The 24,630-nt window shown below is 39.9% G+C and overlaps 1 protein-coding gene and 1 pseudogene across 1 annotated transcript in view; one reads left to right on the plus strand and one right to left on the minus strand.

Moving 5' to 3' along the window:
• Positions 1-2,898: 2,898 nt before the first annotated feature.
• LOC148734869 (death domain-containing ATP nucleosidase-like) overlaps positions 2,899-24,630 on the minus strand; it is a 33,978-nt gene continuing 12,246 nt past the window's right edge. Inside the window, exon 4 of the mRNA XM_088755377.1 lies at positions 2,899-3,295. Coding sequence (XP_088611503.1) covers positions 3,267-3,295 — 29 coding nt within the window. The 3' untranslated portion in view covers positions 2,899-3,266. The remainder of the gene's footprint in view (positions 3,296-24,630) is intronic.
• Positions 16,594-17,456, plus strand: LOC148734870 (uncharacterized; annotated as a pseudogene).

A 24,630-nucleotide genomic window follows, 5' to 3' on the forward strand; every position in this document is an offset into this window, starting at 1 on the left:
CTTGTCTGCTTGATATTGTATTGACCTTGTGAGGAGAAATTCTGTGTTGATCACTTGAGGTTAAAGGGTTCAGCTACGTCGTTATATGCATCTCCAGCTTTGGACCATCACAAACAGTTTGTAAGGAACAGAGCGGGTGAAAGATGTACACTTAGGAATCAGTCATTACATAAGGGGGAGGTGTCATATGGCATCATTTTATGTGCTTTTGCTATGTAAGCACTTTATGCCTTTTTTAACCGTCCCCTCACCTTTGTTAGAGCTTAGCAAATTAAAACTCGATAATGAATACTTATATCAGATTTACGTTTTAGATAATAAATCTGCCATCTTGTCTGGATTCTATTTGTTGTAGCACTTTCACAAACAAAGCTTGACTGTTGACCCAAAAATCGGGACCATAATATCGAAAAAGAAAGAGTAAGAAACCTAGAAATCGACAACACGCGCTAAAGTGTCCACGTTTCAACAAAGTAAGCGGTCAGAAAACATGTAATGCACTGTGGAAGTAAGGAGAGATAATTTTAATGACAATTAAGCGGTATTTTTACTTCCTAAGAGCGGTCTAATTATTTCCATACAAACTCGTATATTTTCACTATGACGCGGCTTATTTCGCAAAGTGATCATCTGGCAGCTGGAACTTGGGCTGCCTTTGGTCCGCTTGATGTTGTATCGATATTGTAAGGGAGAAATTCTATCTTGGTCACTCAAATGAGTTAAAGAATTAAACGCGAACAACAGAACCAGCTTACCTTTCAGCGTAACTAAAATTTATAGATTTCTTCATGGAAAGTGCTGAGATACGATATATTTACACATGAGTTTGGTTTACGATAACGAACGAGCAAGGCTTTGCGAACGAGTGAGTCAAACTCCCTTGTGGACAGAGTTTCTTCAAATGACACAAAAGTATTGAATGTAGTGGCTCGTAATAGCGGGGAAAACTAGCTTCAGTGCGAGCACACCACGCTAAGCGCGTACCAAGGACTGTCAACCTGTCCTTCTCAACCATCTTCAATTTCTATACTCTGATTCAATTCTATTTAGTTACATCAGACTCGTTTCATTCTGGGTAACTCTAGTCGACTGATTCTAACTTTGATTGATTGTTCTCTCTCTCTCTCTTCTACTGAAGGAGCATGCTGGCCAACTGATCTTAGAATATGAACATTTGTCGTCAAACTCTAACCTAAATACTTTGATAATAATGTAAACAGTAAAAAATCAACGTACGTGGTGCATTAGATCAAACCAAGGCAGTGTTTGACTATTACTATTGCTCACTTGCTTGGATGAATTTGGTGCGACCCACCTATGTCGTGGATTACCAGTGGCAGCTCTGGGATAGAGCTGTGCAAAATGTTCGTTAGCATCATGGTACTTCCAGTCTGGATCTGCTTCCTTCAAGCGTAAGAACATCTCTCTAACCTTCCTTTCGGCACGTTTCTCTAAAATGCCATCGGGGTAGAAGCTAACTTTAGTCTCTCTATCTTCCTCCGTTTCATTCTGGTTTTCCGCAACGCTGACTCCTGGGTCCTCGTGGATTCCTTCGCCTCTGTCGTCTCCATTGCTGTTCCTTTGGATTTGGTCTCCACTGGGCTATTTAATATCACGCAATCCCTGGAAGAGCTCCATAAAAAATCTCCAGAGCCCACATCGCCTCACGTTATACAAGAGTGTATTCATCTATAAAATAATAGTCATAAACGTGATTTAATGACTTCGCTATATAGCTAGACTTTCACTCAACAGAACGAACATCGTGATCAGTTGATTCTTGGTCACGTGCACCTGATCAAATTCAAATGTGTCCCGACCGGGATATAATTGCGTACTTGTTGCCCGCGCGCCGAATGCAACAGCATGTTCTCGCCATATGGTTGTCTAATGGAAAGTATAAATATTTAAAAAGGCACTAAAGGTATGGTCCCTCAGGAAACTAGTTAGTTTTGTTTTCCCTCTAGTCCTGATGTTTTCCGAGACGAAGTTGAGGGGAACACCAGGACTCTTGGGAAAACAAAACTAACCGTTTCCCTTGGGACCATGCATAGACACCACTGGACACGGCAGATTGAACATCATCTGCTGACGTACAACAACAGCGACAATAACAAATCAAAACAAAAATAAATCGAAACGAAAAAGACCAAAACAAAAGAATAAAAGACACAAATTAAAAGTGTATTTGAAAAGGCTTAAAGTGACAGTCCTTGAGCATTCAAAATTAGCGGAAAATTCAGGCCGGGTAAACATTGTCTGTGAAACAAATATTATGATCAAATATGCCACATCACGACAAATTGTTACGTTCAGCGGGATCGTATGACTGATATCCGCAACAACAGCAAAGACAGGAAAATTGAAAGGTCTACACATGTTCCGCACTTTTCAAACAATTATATCTATGCAATTTTATCGAATAGTTCGCGCGTCTTGTTTCAAATCAGAACACCAGTCTCTGCTGGTAGGAGATCAATGATATGTACCAAAGCTTTGATGAAATCAGCCTGTTTCAAGTATTCTTAGATTAATAACCTCGAATTGAATAAAATGCAACAAAAACCTAGCAGTACCCTCTCGGAAATCTAGATCCTTGAACAAGCATTCCTTATGAAAATGATCATGGTAGTTAAAATAAGCGTGACCCCTACAGCCGCCAAGGCGTAAAGTTTCGACTTGGCCCGCGCAGCGCTTGCCTTTTCGAAGTGCTCGTTGAGCTCTTTAGATTAGTTACCGGTGCTCCTTTTTCTTGGGGATCCTGCCCTGCCACGCTGCACACGTAGTAATCTTCCTGCCAGAATGCCGCCCACAACCAGACAGACGCACCCACGAACGACCTAACTATGGTGGGGAAGGTGTGGTGACAGAAGAAGCCAAAATGACAAAAATCCCGGACTAGACACCTTTTGTAAACGTCCCGGATGTCCACGACGAGTAGCAAGCTGACGAGGAAAATGATGAGGGCCGGAAGGTACAACCAGCAGCGGCCAACCATTTGATGTGTCTTAGAGGGGCAGTGAAAGGCTGCGGAATTCACCACAAGTTCAAGCACAAGCACGGGGAGTAAAACAACCGCGTACGTCAAAGTGGTGCTCTTGTTAGTGAATCTGCTTATGATGCCTTTCTTTCCACCAGGTGCAAAGTGTGTATTCATGACGTTGCCTCCAGTCCATTTGAGATGTTCAGACATAACGCTGAGATCTAAAGCCTCGATATCCTGGGCTGGTTCGATCCCAGGTGGCTTAGCCCCAGATCCTTCCTCCCTAGCAGGCATTTTGGTTTGACGGTGGAGCTGCAACATTACATTGATGGAAAGTTTAAGTAAGTCAGTGCCTTCTGCTGCCTAAAGTTTACATTCTTCTGGGTTTTTCAAGCAAGCGTAAGCAAACACGAGACAAGCGCATGATAGACGAGCAACTTTTACTTGCTTCCACTCCGCGCCGCCTACGAATAAGCACTGCACTTGGGACAGGAACGTTTATGAGCGTCGCGATCCCGTTAGAGTCTTTATTCCAAGAATTTCACAAGCTGCAACGATTCATAAGTAGTTGGATATCTTTAGAGAAATCTGAGATGCAAAATCTTTCGAAAGCGCAGGTTCAGACTTGGAAGGGACGTACCCTCTCAGGCTAGAGCTCGCACCCTCAGATCAAGAGGAGGTCAGTGAGATCAAAGGTTTGCCAATTCAATTGAAAAAAGACGGAAGAAACAGATGGTGACAACCAGAAGACTATGCTGTTTCATGTCTGCAAAAAATTGAAATTAATGAATCAACATCCAATTTGACCGTCGTTGTGAACGTGGGACTCTTAAACCAACATTGAACTGGCTGACAACATCGGACTAGTAACACAAAATTCAATTTAACTGGTGCCAACACTGGACTACATTATCAAGTAGTGTTTTTGATAAGTCTTAACTGGCTGTTGCTGTTTGCAATTAATCGTGCAATCTCGCCAGTTTCTCGGTAATTTCTCGGTAATTTCTCCCTGAAATCTTACAGAAATCTTTACTCCTCAGGAAAACATGAAAGACGATGCGGTTTACCGCGAGAGCGAAGCGTTGGCCTGTATGACGCCGTTCTCATCATCCAATCCATGATTGTTGGCAAATTTGGTACGCTTGTAAAGGATTCAGCATCGAAAGACTCATCGCGGCGTTCAACTGAAATCATTACGTCAAGAAATTGCACAAGTATCTCTGCGATCCTAGTTGAAACGAGCAAGTGACGATTGAAAAACCTTCCAAAAGAAGTCAAATCGCGGTAATTGAGAACTTCATGTAAACGGATGTTACTAAAGTTGGAGAATGGTAATGAAGAACGGGGAAGGGGGAATAGGATATAGAAAATAGAAAATGAGGAATAGGGAATGATGAATGAGGAATGGAAAATAAGGAATGGTAAATGGAGAATATTGAATGAGGAATGGGGAATGAAGAATAAGTAACGGAAAGGGAAAACGGAAAATAATGAATGGGGAATGGGGAACGGGAAAACAAATGAGAAGTTGAAAATGGGAAACTAATATTTTTGGAGATTTTACGTTTACAATGCGTGATAGATATTTTCAGCGTTGATTATCGATATCCACGCTTTCTTTCCAAAAAGTTGAGAGGAGAAATTAAGTAACAATAAATTTATGTTAACACCGAAAGAATGTTTTAACTTTATTTGTTTCCATAACAAGTGATAGGTAGAATTAGATTTGTTGCGATTATTGAAAAAGCTATATTGCTGTTTACTTGAAAAATTAGTAAATTGGAAGTTACAACAACAACAACAACTTTATTTATACTCGATCAATTGGAGCTTGTTAGGCTCCTAGCCTTACAAAAAGGCTAGCTGTTGAGTACTTGGATTCTCCAGAGTCCAAGTCACTACTCATTTCTGAATGACAAGCGAGCCCACAGTCGAATATCCTATGAAGGTCGATGGTGGACTAACTGTTTGAATCGTCGTTTCTTTATAGCGTTTCGTCGTTTCCGCTCTCCGCTACTACTAGACGAGTCACTGTTTACCCGAGTTCGACTCGCCGTTTTAGAGGTCGACTCATCGCCTCGTGGGTTCGTTTCGTGGTCTTGTCAGTTCGATTCGTCGGCTTTACGAGTCCGACTCATCACCGACCACATCGGTTCGTCGTCGTTTGTCGTTTTCCCATTTCGTTATGGCGTTTCATCGTTTCGTTATGTCGTTTCGTCTTTTCGTTATATCGTTTCGTCGTTTCAAGGCAAAGTGAAGACTCTTAAACACAGCGACTACACTAGGTGATGGTTTCGCGCCAATCTTCACATTCGATTACGTCATGCCCCTAGCAGATCGCTGTTCCATTTGCCGTTTGTATTTTTGGTGGTTTTTGCAAAACAGCCCTCACGTCACGCCACGAGCAAGCTCGACGATTGGCCACAGAATCGAAATATTTTATGTAATGCTAAGCAATTTAATGTTCAGCTAGAGTGTCTGATATTCTGCAACGCTATTGGACGTAACGCTACACCATTTGTGTGTTCAGTGTACCATTGCACATTGCGCTGAGCCATTTCAAGCAATACTACACTGTTTGTAGGTACGCTGTACCATTCTACATTACGCTGAGCCATTTCACGCAGCGCTACACCATTTGTGTGTACGCTGTACTATTTGACATTACACTATGTACGCTGTACCATTCTACATTACGCTGAGCCATTTCACGCAACGCTACACCATTTGGGTGTACGCTGTACCATTTAATATTACGCTGAGCCATTTCAGGCACTGCTACACTGTTTGTATGTACGCTGCACCATTCTACATTACAGTGGGCCATTTCTCGCAACGCTACACCCTTTGTGTGTACGCCGTACCTTTCGACATTATGCTGAGCCTTTTCACGCAAAGCTACACTGTATGAATGCTGTACCATTCGAATTTACGCTGAGCCATTTCATGGAACGCTACACCGTTTGCGCGTACGCTGTGCTACTCGATATAACCCTGAGCCATCTGACGCGACGCTACACCGTTTGTGTAATGTATTGCAAATGAGCGCTAGGCTATTCGCAATTGAGCTAGTCCATTTCACAATTTCATGCTCCAACTCGACTTGGGCAACTAGACCGTTCATCATTTGGCTAAACTATTCAAGTTTAGGGTGTTCTGTTTCATGAAGGAAAACTAAGCTGTCTATAATTTGGCCATGCCATTCCTTTATTAGCTATGCTATCATGCAATTGATCCTTGCACTTTTGGTGGTGACAAACTCACGGAGCGATGAGTCGACTTCTAAAGCAGCCAGCCGAACTCGGAAAGCAACAACTCGACCAGTAGTAACGGAGCGCGGAAACGACAAAACGCCATAACGAAACCCTATGAGTCGAACATTTTGTCCACGATCTACCTTCATAGTGCAGCCGTTACTCTTGAACTTCCAAGGGTTTCCAGCAAAGGGTTCCCTTCCTTTTATCAACCGCTAAACAAAGTTAATAAATCATTTTGATCTATTTTAGAGGTGCAGTGTATTGATTATACACGTACCTATATTAATTATTGACGACAACCAAGTATAGGGTTATAAACCTGTGAGCCAGCGAGCCCTGCGAGCCAAGGATGAGCCATACGAGTCATTCGAACCACAGTCAAAATGTTAAGAATTTTTATTTGCTACATTTACATTTATTTTTTACATTTACTCTTTGAAGTACAAATACCTAGAATAACACGACACCAAGGCAATCGTTTCAAACTGATGAAATCCTAAGCAATCTTTTTGCATCTCCACGCAGATACTGAAAGAAATCCACCAAAAAATTCCATAAAAAATCAATTACTTACGTTGAAGTGGTGATTTTTGTGTGGCTTACACAAAGTGTGTAGCCACGCTATGGTACGATCGGATATATTTACTACCGAATCCATCGTAGTGTGGAATGGGCACGAATTTTCATATCGCTGCCCCGCCCACTTTTGTTGAGGAATACCTGAAATTCCTTTCTCCTTCGTCGCGGTGTGATATTAATGGCAGAGTATACGAGCAGCAAAGCGGGAACAGTTTACATCAGAGGAAAGGCTTTATCCGAAGACATGAAAATGATTATTATTCAAGATATAGATGAACAGGGTGGAGATATTGTAACTGGGTATATTTCAGGAAATTTTTCCAACGTCGCTATAAAATAAAAGGTCAAGCATGACATTGTGAAAAAAATATGGAACAACTTTACTAGTAGTGTCATCGAGCTAGAGGAAAAAGCCAAAAGCGGTGGTGTGAAACATCTTCAACCCGACGATAATGAGTTAATAAGATTTTTAAAGACTGACCGAGCATAGATGACCACAGGTGAGCTATACAAGCATGTGGATACTTTTTGTAATGTTGCTGGCGGCACATCTTTCACCGCCATAAAACGAGCTGTGCAAAACGATATGGGAAACGGAAAGTGGACATGGAAGAAGATGACGCGACCTGCAGCTGAAAAGTTTACGGTACCCAATATAAACTATTGTCAGAATTATATTGATTACGTATACTCAGTGAATCCTCATCAACTGAAGTTTTATGATGAGTCCGAAATCAAACCTCCTGACGTGGGAAACCCCAGATACGGACATAGCTTGGTGGGAACTCCGGCCGTGAAGATCATGCAGCACATGACCTCTCCAACAATAACATTGAACCTCATGTGTGGACTTGATGGTCTAATATGCGCGAATACTGTCAATGGAGCAGGTAACGCATTCACTTTTTAAAACTTTTTTCAAGATGCTGTTAACGCGTTCTTACCCGATGGACGACCTCTGTTTCCGTATGGCGACCATATCATCGTAGATAACGCATCTGTCCATCATCATAGGGCAGGTCAAGCTCTCGGAGAATGAGTCGATAATATAGGGTGCTCATTGGTCTATTTTCCTACATATTCACCAGAACTCAATCCTGCAGAAAATGTTTTTGACAAAAACAATTCTTAAAAGATATGAATTTCGTATTCTTTTGCGAAACAGCCTGCACGTTGCTATTCTGGAAGCTCTCAAGGAAATAACTCCAGACGATATGCGTGTATTTTTTAAGCTTACTAACTATTTGGATTAAAATGAAAGAATCACCGAAATACTTTTGTAATTTCTATGGCTTCACTACGCTAATCGTAATTAATTCCAAAATGAAATCAACTCAGTAAATAAACCACATTTATTCAGTGATAATTTTCTATTTTTCTTCCTAGAACTTAACAAGAACCTATTATATTGACTTCTTGATGAATAGATCTGGTATTATTTGATTTATAAACGCAACGTTCCTTGAACACACATAAAAAAAATGTCAACATAGTAATTATCAAGATTAAATCAATGTCGGCGAAGAAAGAGCGAAATCTTTATAATTTACTGATTAGTCTATCGTAGGTGTTACAGCGTAAAATCCAGGTTTTCAGTGAGCATATAAACACAACGTTTCAGTCAACTTTTGATAAAGTGTTTATATGTAATTTACTTTTCAAGTAGTTCGGTGGCGGCAAACAATAAAGACAGACCTAATCCGAGTCGATTACGTTACTTAAAACCGTCGTTGTACTAGAACTAGTCGTCAGATTACTGGCAGTGGTCGTCGCAGATTTGAGGCTTTCTCTGATACCGAATTCTAGTTGGTACCGTTCTTCAATTAATGATTGTGGTTGTTCAGAAAAAAATGGCCAACCTGAATTTGGAAGCACTCCTATCCCAGGTAAAGTAATCCCTTTTTGTTTCCACAAACGCTTGACGGGGTCTACAGGCTCGAGACTCTTGTCTGTTTGTTGCTCCTGCAAATTCTTCATCGTACTGTTTCAATAAATCTGGAATATCTCCTTTTTGTGGGACCTTTCCCCCACATATTTTTTCAAGTTTCCTTATGTCTGTTTGTACTAATAACCAGTTTGGAATTGAAGTTCCGTGCAACGCAGAACGCAAATACTTCGAAGGATAGCTGTTAATTAAGTCCTTCTGGACTTCACCTGCAAAAGTGTTTATGCTGGCTTGATAACTTTCTTGCTTGGCGTTCTTATCATCTTCCAATCTATTCAAATTGTTTTTTTCGCTCTTTATTTGCATCTGTAATGACTTATAGTATTTTTCTCCGTCTTGATGTTTCTTTATGTCTTTGCATATCGTCCCTGAAACTGACAAGGTGCAACACATAACTTGGTTGTGGCCTGAAGTATGGCAATTTGAACAGAGCGGTTTCTTATTATGAAATGGCGGCTGAAAACTTGCTTCGAGCTCTGCTAATTCTTTCTCTTTCATGGTCAGTACTTTCTTTTGAGCCAGTACATCTTCTTCCATCTTTTTGAAAAATGTTTGAGTTTGCGTTTCATAAATGTACACATCATCTTGCTGCTTAGTACAAATACTACCGGCAGTAGTATCCGAGTTAAATAAACTTTCGAGTGGTCGAATCACTCCGCTGATCTTAGTTTTCTTCTCGTCTTGATGAATCTTAATTTTCTCGCCTCCGGGAGATGGAGAATAAGAGCTTCGTAAACGCTTCTGCGATTGAGATTCACTACTAGTATTCGGAGGTGGAGTATGGGCCAGCTCTACTATCGTTAGGGGTATCCTTTTTTGATTTTCTTTCCCTGAATCGTTGGCTGTTTCGATCATATCTATGAAAGAATCCAAGTCAATACTCGGCAGCTCGATCCAATCCGACCCATCGTCCAAGTATTTGAGAGTGAATCCAGTGTTTATATTTGGGAATTTTGTTAAAATGCGTTCGGTTAAACTTTCTAACGTTAAAAATTTGACTTCGTGAGACGAAAAGAACAGTATTACCCATTTTCCTCTGGGTCCTTACACCTTAAACTGAAAACGCTCCATCTCAAACAGGTGAACAGCAAAGATGTCGGCCTCAAAGGAATTTCAGTTATTTGTCAACAAAAGTGGGTGGGGCAGCAATACGAAAATTCGTGCCTATTCCACACTGCGGTGGATTCAGTAGTAGCAATTCTGAATCAATTTCACCTCGTGGAAGGGTTGGATGGGGGGGGGGGGGGGGAGGTACGGCTACACGAAGGCTAATTTCCTCAAAGATGTCGACGATACCGAGTATTTCTGCCACAGTTTCTTCCACGCCGAGTCCATCCCCTTTCGGAAGTACTCAGAGTGGTTTTGAGGTAAGGAAATAAAGAAATTAGCTGATGCATATCTCTTCCCTTTACCAACCGTTGTTCGTGTCTGTCGGGTTGGTGGCGTAAGTTAGGAGACTTGTTTTCGAGTCCAGTGCGTTTTCTATTGACTTGGTAAAGACTTCGACGTGTTCTAGGACTTGTTCTTCTCTTATTGAACGCAATGTAGATCGTTGTTACGTTGAACGTTCGACTGAGTTATTTCTCTCTTTAATGATGCTTAAGGTAGAGACAGAGTGAGGAAATACCTTTGATGATCTGTTTGTAAACTAAGGGTAATGACATAAGTTGTTTAGGTAATAGCATTCCTTTTCCAGTTATAAGCTTTAGCGAAAACTTTTCCAGAGCAGCTACAATCAGTTTTATCTCCTTTGCCCTTTGTAAGTTAACCTTTTCGCCCCAGTCCCCCGAAATGTGTTGTATCGTGATTCCACGAACTTTTAACCAACTTTGAATGGGGAAGGAGAGTCTGTTAATGATTTAGATTGTGGTAGAAACAGGACTATTATTCTCCACATAAATATAATTATGGCGCTGATTGTAGATAATATGATAAGAAATACAAACGCCGCCAGAGTTCAGACAGCCTCTGATCGACATTGCAGTTTCTGGTTTCAAAGCCCTCGGCTTAATTTGACTTATCTCTGCATCACCGGTGCTGCATTCCGCTAGAGACCGGAGGCCAAGGATGACAGGAAAAAGAGGTATGCCGTCATTCTTCACCAGGGTCACCCTTTGCTCCACAATCCAGTTGGCAGAAGTGATGGAAGTTAACGAGAACACCATTCAGAGACAGCCCGGAGCAACACTGGGGCAAGAGCTTTAGGAAGAACGCATTGGTCCTACTTTGAGAATTTTAGTCGGGGACGCAAGAAATCGGGACGCCAGCCGTGGAATATTCTTCTTATGGCTAGCGTGGTCATTTTGCTGCCAGTTTTTCTCTTTGTCTGGTTTACCCTTTGACAAATAAACAAACGGGGTAAAAAACTATGGTGCTGCGTTGATGGGATAATATAAAAAAGGAATTTGGTTTTACCAACTGAGTTGATAACGTAAATTACCCATCTCTAAGAGTTTCAAAGCTGATGTTTCGAGCGTTAGCCCTTCGTCAGAGTGAGTCAAAATGGTGTATCCTTTGACAGCCGAGTCAAGATGGATGACACTGCAACTGTTTTGTCTTCCAGAACATACTCTTATTGCTCGATTTCTTGGGCAGCGTTTTCATTTCATCTGAAGTTTGGGCTCCCGTTTGGGTGGGGTTTTCACACTTCTCTTTCTGTTTGTCCTATTTTAGCCCAGGAAAAAGTCCAAGTTAATGCCACAAGAGTTTGTCGTTCCCGAAATGTGTAAGAATCATTTGCGGGGAGAATTCGAAGTGAGATGGGTGTTCCCTTAGGTGGTCCCGAAGTCGAATGGGATGTTGAGCACTGCGGAGCTGTTTGGACGCATTAAAAATGTTTTAGCGGGCGAAGTTAGGTAATGTCGAGAGTGATCGTATATGCTGTGTCTAATCTTCGGTTTGGAGTTTACAAAATTAACACTGAGGACAAAACTGATACAGAATTCGATACCTATGACACAATTTATGACGGTGGTCGTAAGGAACTTTTCTAGGTGGAAAACAGGGAGCAATACATTGGAATTGCAGATCTCCGATTTGCTGGGATTTAAGAAATTCTTCATTGCTTAAAATATACCTCGGGCTACATATCTAGGTATGGCCCCCACAATCTACCATTGAATATGCGTTATGTACTGTTTTCGGAAAACGATTAGGAAAACAATTCGCTCATTTTTATATCTACCGACGCGTATCACTACAACGCTTTAAATGTTGTTAAAATGAAATGAGAAAAAAGCGGGCCGGCAATCACTTCAGTTTAAGAGCGATATCGCACTTGACTGCTTTATAATTCTCTATTCATAAGGTAGTGACGATGGTTGGGTAGTAGGGGTGGGGGGTGGGGGGTGGAGACTCATGAATAGAATGCTTTTTCTTTTTATCTAAGAAGTATGAATGGCTTCTCAAGCAGAACTTGCCAGGTGGGAGGTCCCATGAGCCATACCATTGTTTAAATGATAAAACATAATAATTTCCTTGGATCAGAGGTTCCAAACTTCAGTTAGAAACTGCTTGCCATTACACCTACCTTCGTTGAATTTTGTTCGGTCTCGCTAACCTTGGAATGCATCAATAAAACTGTAGTATACTGCAAATACCTCGCATCATAGTTAAATATGCTCGCATTTGACAACTTGTTTTGAGTTTGCTCAGAAACGAGCGTTGTTTATTTAGTCACAAGTACAAGATGTAATTCAAATCATGCAACTGTAAAACTTGTAACAATTCAGTTTTTTCGGATTTTGCGTCGTTCAAATAAGCTACCTGAGAACAAGGGTCGATCTCCGCGCCCGACATAATTTGCGCGCTGAATTGGACACGCAGATCATCTGTAGACATGCTGTGATACTTCATACACTTCGAACAGACGAGTCTTTTTCTTTACAACACCAAGAGAATATAAACTGCTACTCTGTTGATACTACTCAATAGTATAACCCTTTACAGCCTAACATCAGTCTGCATATTCTCCATACTGTTCTCTATACCTTTTTCAAGTTCCTGAAAAGGAAAATGTGTTAAATAATCAAGAGTTTCTTTAGTTGGTGATCTTTTCCTTTATTCTCCTGACCCTAACGTGAGATTTAGAGGTGATATTGTAAGGAAAAATTAGATGCTGGTCACTTTTAGTGGGTGAGAGGGTTACGGACTTTTTTTTTAATTTGTGCGCGCTTTAAATAAATCTATGTTTTCATTTCTGTACAATGTATTCGGCTATATTTTCATCTTGAATTTGTCTGGACTGTAATAGCGCATGCGTTTAAGATAGTTTTGTGGAACATAAAACAAGGACATTGGCCTGACTACTCCCCCTCTCAGTGGCTGCGTCCCCTGTCAGGAGGCAGCGGAATTCCGCGAGCATTTGGTTTTTTCATGTAAAATATCGTGTAGATTCTGGAAAAATTTTTTATCCTAGCTTAAAGATAACTGTACTTAACAATTATTCCTCGAGCGCGCGTTGGATATAAGATGATAGATAGCCAACTCGGCGCTACGCGCCTTCTTGGCTATAATCATCTCATATCCAACAAGCGCGAGTGGAGTAATTGTTTTATTTTAAAAAACGCTCCCATGATATTAAACAAATCTTCTCGACTTTATTTTGTAAGAAGAAACCGGATGTTACAATGTACAGATATTAGATTATGGTATATTGGCTCATATACCCTAATGGCTAAGCCAATAGAAAGTCTTCAATTGCATTATCCAATGATCCAGTTTTTAATAAATAAAGATATATGTACTTTTAGCAGCTTCGTGTTGTTCATTCTCTATGTTGTCTTACTGACTGTAAATGTTAACTTAATGCAATCATTCCAGTTCTTATTTAGTTTTGTTAATTGTAAGTGAAACATTGTGAGTGTTTTATCTTATCAAATGTATTGCTAATTGATTACCTATGCGGTGTAAACTATTGTAACAAAATGCTGTAAAAATAAAAGTAATTAAAAAGAAAAACAAAACCAAACAACAACAAAAACAAAAACAAAACCAAACAACAACAACAACAAAAAAACAAAAAAACAAAACCAAACAACAACAACAACAAAACAAAACCAAACAACAACAACAAAAAAAACAAAACCAAACAACACCAAAAAATTTCAAACAACAAAAAAAACAAAACCAAACAACAACAACAACAAAAAACAAAACCAAACAACAACAACAAAAAAAACAAAACCAAACAGCAACAACAACAAAAAACAAAACCAAACAGCAACAACAACAAAAAACAAAACCAAACAACAACAACAACAAAAAAAAACAAGGACGGCGCCCACCATGGTAACTGTTGACAGCTTTAGATCTAAAGCTGCACCAGAAGAAAAGCAACCTGCAATGTGACTATTACTGTGGAAGGCAACAGATACAATACGTGTTCAGTGCTAATCCTTCTTTCCTTCTTGCAATCTATCGGTTTCAATTCAAACTCCAAGAGTGTGCTGCGAACCAAGCTCCTACACGTTCATTTCTCTTGGGAGCAACCTTTGAAGATGTCTAAGACGAGCTAACTTGCCTCCCTCTGGCCAAGAGCTTGGTTGACATTATTGGTGACTTAAACTGTATTGTTGGTGCGACTTCATCAGATTGCAGCACTCAAAAACTACTAGACCTCTGTGATAGTTACCAGTATAGGTGATTAATTGATCAGCCAACACGTATAATACAGCTTACATCATCTATTATTGATGTGTTTTTAACTAATCATCCGTGGAATTTTTTGGACTCTGGAGTCACTGATATCGGAATCTGTGATCACTGTCTGAGTTATGCAATAAGAAAGATTTGTATCCCCAAATCAAATCCAAAGACTGTAACGAGCAGATGCTTTAAAAATTTTATTCCACATAGTTTTCGAACTGATTTATCTATGGTCCTGTGGCATCTGATTGAACAGGAGCAAAATTCTGACATTGCTTGGGATATATGGCAACATATGTTCTTAGAAATTGCTGATAGCCATGCGCCACTAAAGAAGAAGAGAGTGAAAGGAATCTCTTCACCCTGGATTACTCCAGAGCTAAAAAGGCTAATGTTTCAGAGAGACAAACTCAAAAAGTTGGCCTCAAGGTTCCCAACAGATCGCAATTGGACTTCTTACAAACACATGAAGAATAAGGTTAATTATGAAATTAAGAATGCTAAATGAACTATTATAACGCCTTCTTCAAAGATAACTGCAGAAACATAAAGAATACTTGGAAGGGAGTTAATATACTAATTGGAAATGAACCTAAATTTAATAAGATAACTCAGCTGGGCATTGGAGATGCTGTAAATACTGACCCCATCAAAATCAGTATTATACTCAACATACATTTCTCCAAAATAGGACCTTCCTTAGCCTCTGAGATTAGAGATACATCCAGCAATTTTACTGACTATATTACCCCCGGAAAAACACATTTTTAATTTGGCGAAAGTATCATGTCAGGGGGTCTTCAATTTGATTCAGAAAATACCGAGTAATAAAGCCAGTAGTCTTGATAACATCTCAGCGCGTCTCCTGAAAGAAGCGTCTCCCATAGTTACTCGCAGTCTAACTTTTATAATAAACCAGTCAATTACCACAGGAATACTTGCTAATGCTTGGAAGCGAGCTAGAGTTTCGCCAATATTTAAAGAGGACCTCAGGACTGATCCTAACAACTACAGACCTATCTCAGTTCTGCCTGTAGTAAGTAAATTAATTGAAAGAGTGGTTTTTAATCAGTTATATGAGTATTTAAATGATAATAATTTGTTAACATAATCACAATCTGGCTTCAGATTTATGTATTCCACTGAAACAGCTTTATTTGAGGCTACAAATGGATGACTATGGAATATTGACAACAGTCTCTTAAATGGTGTGATATTCTTGGACTTGAAAAACGCTTTTGACACCATGGATCATGCTATCCTTCTGGAAAAGCTTAAACTCTATGGGGTCAGTTCTCAATCTCTAAACTGGTTCCAGTCCTAATCATCTGATCGAAAGCAACAAACGGTCATTGATGGAGTTCAATCTGATTTCTGTAATATAACATGTGGTATTCCACAGGGGTCTATTTTGGGCCCTCTCTTATTCACTATTTACATCAATGATCTCCCTTCATGTAATTTGTTTTCAAAACTCAGAATGTATGCAGATGATACTACCCTTACCACATCTGTAGAAGACCCATGTGTCCTTGAACATAAAATGAATTATGATGTGAATTTAATCCAGTCATGGCTGTCAGCAAACAAACTAACTTTAAATGTTAAGAAGACTAAATACATGCTTATAGGGAGCTAAGTTAAGTTATCCCAAATAACTAGTGACTGCACAATTAAAGTCAATAATACACCCTTAGAAAGAATAATTCAACATAAAACCCTTGAAGTTCAAATTGAAGAATCTTTGAACTGGCGCCCACACATTCATACCATTTTAAAGAAAATATCCGCTGGCATTGCTATTTTAAGAGGGTCTTAATTGGGTTAACCCATAGGCGTAAAATGGCCAAAAATTTAGTCGATAGCCGTAAAAATTGAAAAATTTTTAACCGTTAGCCGTAAATGGGGTCAAAAGAGGTAAACGTAAAGAAAAATTGTTCCCTAAATTTCTTAATTTTACGGAATGTGCTAAACTTACTTATGACCTGTTTCATTTCTTATTTTGCTGACTTTGACTCCGTACATGTCGTACATGTGGTTCATAGGTTTATAGGCCAAGCTCGTTTCAAGGACCCCCGGTAGTCTCCCTTGACCTCACTTGGCCTGCGTTTTTTAGGACAAGTTGACAGCTTTTTGTTTTAAGATCTCCAATTTCTTCACCCAGTGTGCATGTGAGTTGAACGATGTCGGTATTGAAAGCTGTTGTTAGTTTTTATCGAACGGGTGAGGAAAGGCCAAGCGAAAGATACAAGGCAAGAATCAAAGTCCAAGAAGAGCATCGGACACTTTCAGCGTTCAAGAAAAACGTTATTGACTTTCATGGTCTTAACGAGCAACCAAAATTTAATGACACACTAGTCTTCACAGACATTGAGGCTCGTCAAGTCAAGCGTTACAATCCGTTGACCAAAAAAGTTGATACTCTTGCCGGAGATGGACGTGAAGGAGAACAGGACGGAACTGAGAAAAATTTCAGCTTTGTCCAAGTGCATGGAATATGTAGTGTTGCAGATACGCTTTCACAACGGATGCAGCAGCAGGAAAAATCAAGCTGATTACTGGTTTGTCGGGGACAACGAACTTTTTAAGTCACCTGGGCATTTTATATTACAGCTTTGGCATAGGTTGTAAAGGTAGTACTTCTCAGACAATTACGCCAGAGGGGGTAAGTAAGAATGTTGAGAAGGTGAACGACTACATCAAATCTACGGTAAGAAATGTAAAAGAAACAAATCACCTCAAAGAAGGTTCAGCAACGAATTGTCCTCAGGGAACTGTGTCTAAAAAGACGCAAGATTCTGTCGAGCTCTTGTTGAATGGTGTAAACAACCTCATAAGAAATATCACAAATGTCAGCCCAGAGTACAAAGATAGCATTGACTGACAAACTTTAGTAACAACTCAAGTACAGAACCTACATTCGGTATCGCATTTTAAACATGAGACATTTAACACCCTTCAATATGCTATGGACTTTGGTACGATATCGATCCCGATGACCAAGACGACAGAACCCTCCCTGCCTCCTCTGAGGTCAACCCTCTAGTCTCCGATGTGTCATTAAGTTTCATAAGCGATTCCAACATTCCGCAAGTGAAGCTCGCGTCTGCTGCTGATTTCAACCAGGTGAAGGAGTACGAAAGCGATTCTGAAATTAGCGATGTTGATACGGATAGTGACTCAGAGGATCTTATCATCAGTAAGCCAGTAGTAACAAGGTCCGGAAGGCAAGTCAAGGTGTGGACACGGTTTGATGTCTAGGCAAAAAAGGTACCCGAGACAAGCTAGACTGTACATTGAAGGATTTTGAGGCGTCAAGCATGGCTATATTTTGAGACAATTTAACAGGCATATAACACCATATAAGGACAAGCAGGTCACCACTCCTACAAGTAAATGTAAGAATGCATGACGTAAGTTAAGTTGTGTATGGCCTTGTATTGAATCCTTTTTCGTAGCTCACAATTCTATGCGTAAAATAATATTAGAAGTGGTATGATTTATCAAATATTAAATTTTTTCAAAGAATAACTCATTTAAGCCTGAGATGACCATAACACCTTTATTTTGCTTTAAAGATTAAAAATACACAGGTTTATTAATATTTAACCTTTTGGAACCAAAGATATTAATTTTTAACTTTTTTGTTAACCGTAACTGTAAAAAATTAGCCAATAGCCGTAAAAGAGCCAAAATTTTAGCCGATAACCGTAAAAGCCAGCACCCCATTGAGACCCTCTTTTAAGGCGTGTAAGTCATTTGTACCCCTTGATACTAGAGTGAACATGTACAATGCACTGGTAATGCCATATTTTAATAACTGTGGTGCCGTATGGGGTAATATCAATAAGGGACTAGCAAACAAACTTCAAAAGCTGCAGAATAGGGCTGCTAGAATTCTCACCTTTTCTAATTATGACGTTCGCTCAAGTATTTTGTTGGATGAACTTGGCTGGGAAAGGCTGGAATATGTAAGACTTAAACAGTTGGCTGTGACAATGTATAAAATCCATAATAATCTTTCCCCATCGTATCTGAGGCGGATCTTTACCAACGTCTCAAATGCACATTCACACAATCTTAGAAATCCTGAGTTAAATTATTATGTCCCCAGACCCAGAACTGAGTCTGCAAAAGGGAGCCTACACTGTGAAACAGGATTCCCTCAGAGATTAGAAAACTGCCTAGTTTAAATGTTTTTAAAACTTCATTTCATGGGAAAGATTTTTCTGATACACCATTGTAACTTTTATCACCAACAATGTAATTTTTTGTATTTTTAACATTATAGCTAATAGGTCCTTATTATTCACGATGTAAGTTTTGTGAAAATGTACTGCCACGTAAGTAAAAGGAGCTGCTAAACGCTACAAACATCGTTTACTCATGTAGAAGATGCCGCGAATCCCTGTCAAAAATTAACTCGCAACAACCTGTTCTGCAACTCAGCCGAACAGAACCGAAAGTACTGAACAAGGAGCAGTTACGAAAACGAAGAGCCCGAAAACGAACACTCCCCACGAAAACGATCGAAGACCATTACCAAAACGAAGACCCCCTACGAAAACGAAGACCCAATACGAAAACGAAGACCCCCCCCCCTACGAAAACGAAGACCATTACGAAAACGAAGACCCCCTACGAAAACCCAGACCCATCACGAAAGTGAAGAGACATTATTAAAACAAGTTCAAAAGGGGTTGGTATTACCTTTGTGGACGAAGATTACATTCACGAGGGTAGTTTCGAAAACGAAGACTCCGCAAACGAAGACCTAAGACCACCTACGAAAACAAAGATCCATTACGAAAACGAAGACCCCCTACGAAAACGAAGACGCATTACGAAATCGAAAACCCCTTATGAAAACAAAGACCCATTACGAAAACGAAGACCCCCTACGAAAATGAAAGACCCATCACGAAAGCGAAGACACATTACTAAAACCTTAATTCAAAAGAGGTTGGTATTACCTTCGTGGACAAAGATTATGTTCATGAGACACACTACGAAAACGAAGATCCCCACGGAAATCTTGAATTCTGAATTTGGCACGTCTGTAATTCATTGCGGAATATTTCAACAGTAGAGCTCATTAAGCCTTCAATGGGACTTCTTTAAAGCTAAAACGAGATTTAATCGAAGAGACATGACATGCATGTGGTGGTATATAATGAAGCAACAAGATTTAAGTTTATTAATGAAAATGATATCGACTAGCGGTAATTACACTTCCGGCGAGGAAATAGATACTGTTGTTTGAATAAAACATGGCAATTCGACCGATTAATTTCAATAACTTTTTTCTTGCGGGTAAAAAAATTACAAATCAATACCTTAACCAAAGCCTTACGCTACTCCTACTTCGTTTTCGTGATGGGTATTCGTTTTCGCAGGGGGTCTCCGTTTTCGTAGGCGGTCTTCGTTTTCAGGGTCTTCGTTTTCGTAACTACCCGAACAAGGCTACTTTTCAGAACTAAACATGAGGATATCATGTATTATAACCCACCTATTAATTTTGGCGCGATTTTATGGGTTACTTTACGTCACGTGGTGCAAAATCACAGGACAGTTATCACGTAATAACCCCCGTCCGCGTCGATATTTCTCCTCCGATTTTTTCCGTGAAAAAGAAACATAGTCAACATAAGAGTTTTAACTTTTCCGTTCTCCTATTTACATGGAAGGAAACCAAACTAATTTTTTCTTCGTCGTTTATGTAGTGATGACAGATTTCCACCACAAATCAGAGTCAATGTGCCAGTTTTTCCATACACGTGGTTACCCTGATTCTCTCGTTCAAGCAGGTTACCACCGCGCCCAACTTATTGATCGACATTTTGCACTACAAACGTCGCAAAAGGAAGCTTCCGACTGCATTCCATTCACTCTCACGTCTCACCCTCACAATTCTCGCGATTGAGAATTCTCGTTTCGTTAAAATTCATTAAAACTAATATAACGGTTCGAACACCAAGGTTAAAAATCTTACATTACGAACAAGAAGGTGAAGTCCACATCGCTGGATCAACAGTGTCGTTGAACCCATTTCTCGAGCTAAAGCATTACAGTCCGTATGTTTCAGGGAATTCTTCTAAGCAGCTTTCACCAGGCGCACGTGAACCAGTTAGCGCATGACCAGACAATACCTACTGCTGCTGACCAGTTTCGTGGAAAAATGAGAAAGCAATCTCCGCGGCAAAATCCAGCGCATCCGTATACGTTATTCAGCTCTGTTATCTCCAAACACATGTTATGTGATTTTTTATTTTGAATCTGTGTTACCAAATCTTGCATTTTAAAATTTCCAGTAATCTGCGTTTTTACATTGCCGCTCGCCTTTTATGGGCCAAGAAACACGGTTTTAGGCGCCGCCGAATTTCAAAACAGCTGAGTAATCAGGCCTAACACCTGATGAATGGCGTGCGTGGAGCAGAATTTATGCACAGCTCGCCAATAGCTTCCTCTCTGGTCATCACAAAAAGACAGAAAAATCATAATTTGAATCAAGAATAGTTTTATTTGGGACTCCAACATGTGCATACAGATATACAAATCGTCAAAAGATAGATCAAAATGAAACTATGATGAACTGGTGGATAACCTGTGCAGAATATCACAAGAATATACAGTAGTGGATTGAACTAAAAGCCAATGATCCTTTCATTTCAAGAAAAAGAAATTTCAATTGAGCTGTTATCCACACAAGAGTCTTAACCAATTCGTCTGCCATATTCAAATGTATCATATGTCCCCTCTGGCCCTGCTGGCGCAATCCCGTAGAAAACCGTACCCAGCTCCCCACCCTTAACCCCCCCCCTCCAGAGAGACAACTTCTGTCTCATGCAAAGCCTCTCTCACATCAAGACTGACAACAGCCACTGCTCACCCTCCCAATATTTTCCTTTTTCTGTGTCATCTTTGTTAGTAAATTCTCCCTCTTTCTAACTGACGGCTTTTCCTAAAATACTGACCTGAGGGCTTAATGCATACCCAGTTCCCATGAAAAAACAGGAAAGGAAAAAAACGTGTCGACTGGCAAAGAAAAGAGGGACACGATCAATCGGGATTGAATTCAAAGTGAGAATAATTGCATTAAGCCACTCTTGCGCCATTATCTACAGTCGCATTAGTCACTCTCGTTCCCAGGACCTTTTCTACGGTGGCTCACAAGGGTCACTCATAAAAAAGGTCAACTGCATATTAAACAGTGCATCATATACACACAAAAACAATGTAGCTGCAAATAAAAAAAATTCTGTTGCTGCAAATAAAAAAAAAATTATGTTGCTGTTAATAAAAAAAGATCTTGCTGCAAATAAAAAAAGATGTTGCTGCAAATAAAAAATGTTGCAGCAAATGAAAAAAAGATGGTACCCAGTCTTGCTCCTTTCAAGCCTCGTGCAAAAACACTTACCGAGATCGCCCTGTTTTGTCCTAGTTGCGGGAAGGAAGCCTGCAAAGAATCAAAGTTTTGCTCAGCTTGTGGCTTTTCCCTACAGCAGTCGAGTGTTCCATGCCCCTCAGGGATCGGCTCTGAAGCGGAGCAACCTGCAGGGAAGACTCCAATAAAATTTCAGGAATTTTTAAAACGAAAGAGCGAGAGCAGAAAGGAACATTCGAAGCCAAAATCTACCAGGAGAGTGGAAAGAGATGTTTCTATAAACATTGGCATCATCACTGCTAGGGGGAAAAGCCACAAACTGAGCAAAACTTTGATTCTTTGCTGGCTTCTTTGCCACATCGAGGACAAAACATGGCGATCACAGTAAAGTGTTTTTGCACGAGGCTTGAAAGGAGCAAGATTGAGTACCATCTTTTTTTTATTTGCAGCAACATTTTTTTTTATTTGCAGCAACGTAATTTTTTTTTATTTGCAGCAACATCTTTTTTATTTGCAGCCACATTCTTTGTGTGTATATGGTGCAGTGTTTAATATGCAGTTGACCTTTTTTATGTAGTGACCCTTGTGGGCCACCGTACTTTTCCCTTACAGTGGGGGTGGAGTTGGGGTGGGAGCTAAGGAAAAAGGCCCTAGGAACGAAGTTGTCACATCAGTGACAAACTCGACTGAGCGAGTCGTGTGCCAAATTTCTTTTTTTTCCACATTTTGACGTCATCTGCGATCTATAACGAAGCATATGCAGGGCAACGTGGAATCCGAAGTTTGTAAGTCTCACCATGGCCTAGAGAGCGATTTTTGTATTGAATAATTAAAACTACCCCTGTTAGTGCTCACTCCAACAACTTAATCGTGAGCTGAACTCTCCTTCGGTTTCACGTCACATAACGGTGCATGCAGAAACGAAAAACTACTGAAGGCATAAATTATTGACCTGTGCGATAAATTGGCTTGGTTCACGCAATAAAAAATTCCATCCCGCAACCTATCTCTGCAATGATTGGCTCGGCTTAAGAATGGCTCAAGAATGAGTTCGAAATCGAGTAAGTGCAAGAAAAAAAGCTTTTTTTCATGTCTGAAACTCTGATGTCAGAGCCCCTTTTTGACTCACAGTGGCCTCCTCTCAATTCATTCCCAGTCTCCTACTTGACAATGCCAGAAGTGATTAACATGTATCTTCTCCCTATGGTATCCATACATTATCTAGCAAACAGGTAATGAGAATTTAACACTTAGTACTACAAATCTAACACCTAATTCTCGTAACTAATTAACTAGGAATTGTGTATCAGCTAGAGGGGAGAATTTACAATCAGATCTTGAGAGTAAAAGGGTTCAGGCAATTAAATCCACAAACCAAAGGTATAGGAAGCAATATATTACCAGCGAGCAATCTATCAACAAAATCTTTATTCAATGCAATTCTATCTACAACAATCGTTTTATTTTACTCACATTGAGCTATAACAGTTCAAGTACTTTGTAACTCTCGTTGACCAAGAAAAAAAGATCTATAAAAAGTTACTTTGAGTACCTATAATAATAAACTATCAAGTCCACAAAAACTATTAACGTTTTCAGGCTTCAAGCTGCTTTCACGACAGCCTTTTACCATAAAGTTCTACTATGGTCAGTAACGATTCAAAATATTTTGTTTCCAACCATTTCGTAACTGTTCCTTTTTCAAGATTTTGCTTATAATTAAGATTATTAAAATAAATTGGCGAGATCTCTTGTAAGCTAATGATGTAGATTAGTTTGACGCTGCTTCCTACTTTTACAGAAAGTGCTTTAAATAGCTATATTTCTAAATTATAAGTTCAAAACCTGGTCTGTATTTCTCCACTATCGCTTGAAGAGATTTTTTTTTTAACTTACTAATACAATCATTAAACCCAATATCTAGTCTGGTTAGCGTACAGCTTGGATTCTGTAACGCTTCACATAGACTGGCAACACCGGTATCAGTGATCTTCTTTCCCCTCAGATTTAGTGTGGTTAGCTTACAGCTTGAATGCTGTAAAGCTTCGCATAGACTAGCAACACCGGTATCAGTGATCTCCTTTCCACTCATATTTAGTGTAGTTAGCTTACAGCTTGAATGCTGTAAAGCTTTACATAGACTGGCAACACTGGTATCAGTGATCTTATTATCGAACAGATGTAGTGTGGTTAGCTTACAGCTTGGATGCTGTAAAGCTTCACATAAACTGGCAACACCGGTATCAGTGATCTCATTACTCCTCAGATTTAGTGTGGTTAGCTTACAGCTTGGATGCTGTAAAGCTTTACACAGACTGGCAACACCGGTATCAGTGATCTCACTACCCCCCAGATGCGGTGTGGTTAGCTTACTTACGACTAATCCTCCAATAACACCAAGCCATTTATTCAACTTACCATGTAACGTCAATAATATCAATTCAGACACAAGACAGTGTTCATTGATCAGTGAATTACGTACAGACTCGTTGTAGTCCAGACATTGTTAGGTGGGAATGAAGAAATATAAGCCCCAACTTCTTAACTGGGACGAACTTATCAGAACATTTGTGTTGTGCCTCTCCAGCTTCCTCTTTATTTAGTTCACTGATAATGTCTAATACAAATGATAATGCAATGCTGTCTATATCTGATAAACCATTGAAACACACGAGGCCGTCTGAACTACTGAACGCTTGCGGATGATTCCTAATAAACGTTTTAGCGAATTCTTTGTCTTGATACTCACTGAGACACTTTGTTCTCAGAAATCCAGTATCATTCTCTGAAACTTGACCACTGGTCAACAAATTTTCCATCAGTTCCTCTTTTCCCT

This window comes from Stylophora pistillata, chromosome 3 (assembly GCF_964205215.1).
Source record: "Stylophora pistillata chromosome 3, jaStyPist1.2, whole genome shotgun sequence".
Classification (NCBI taxonomy): domain Eukaryota; kingdom Metazoa; phylum Cnidaria; class Anthozoa; order Scleractinia; family Pocilloporidae; genus Stylophora; species Stylophora pistillata.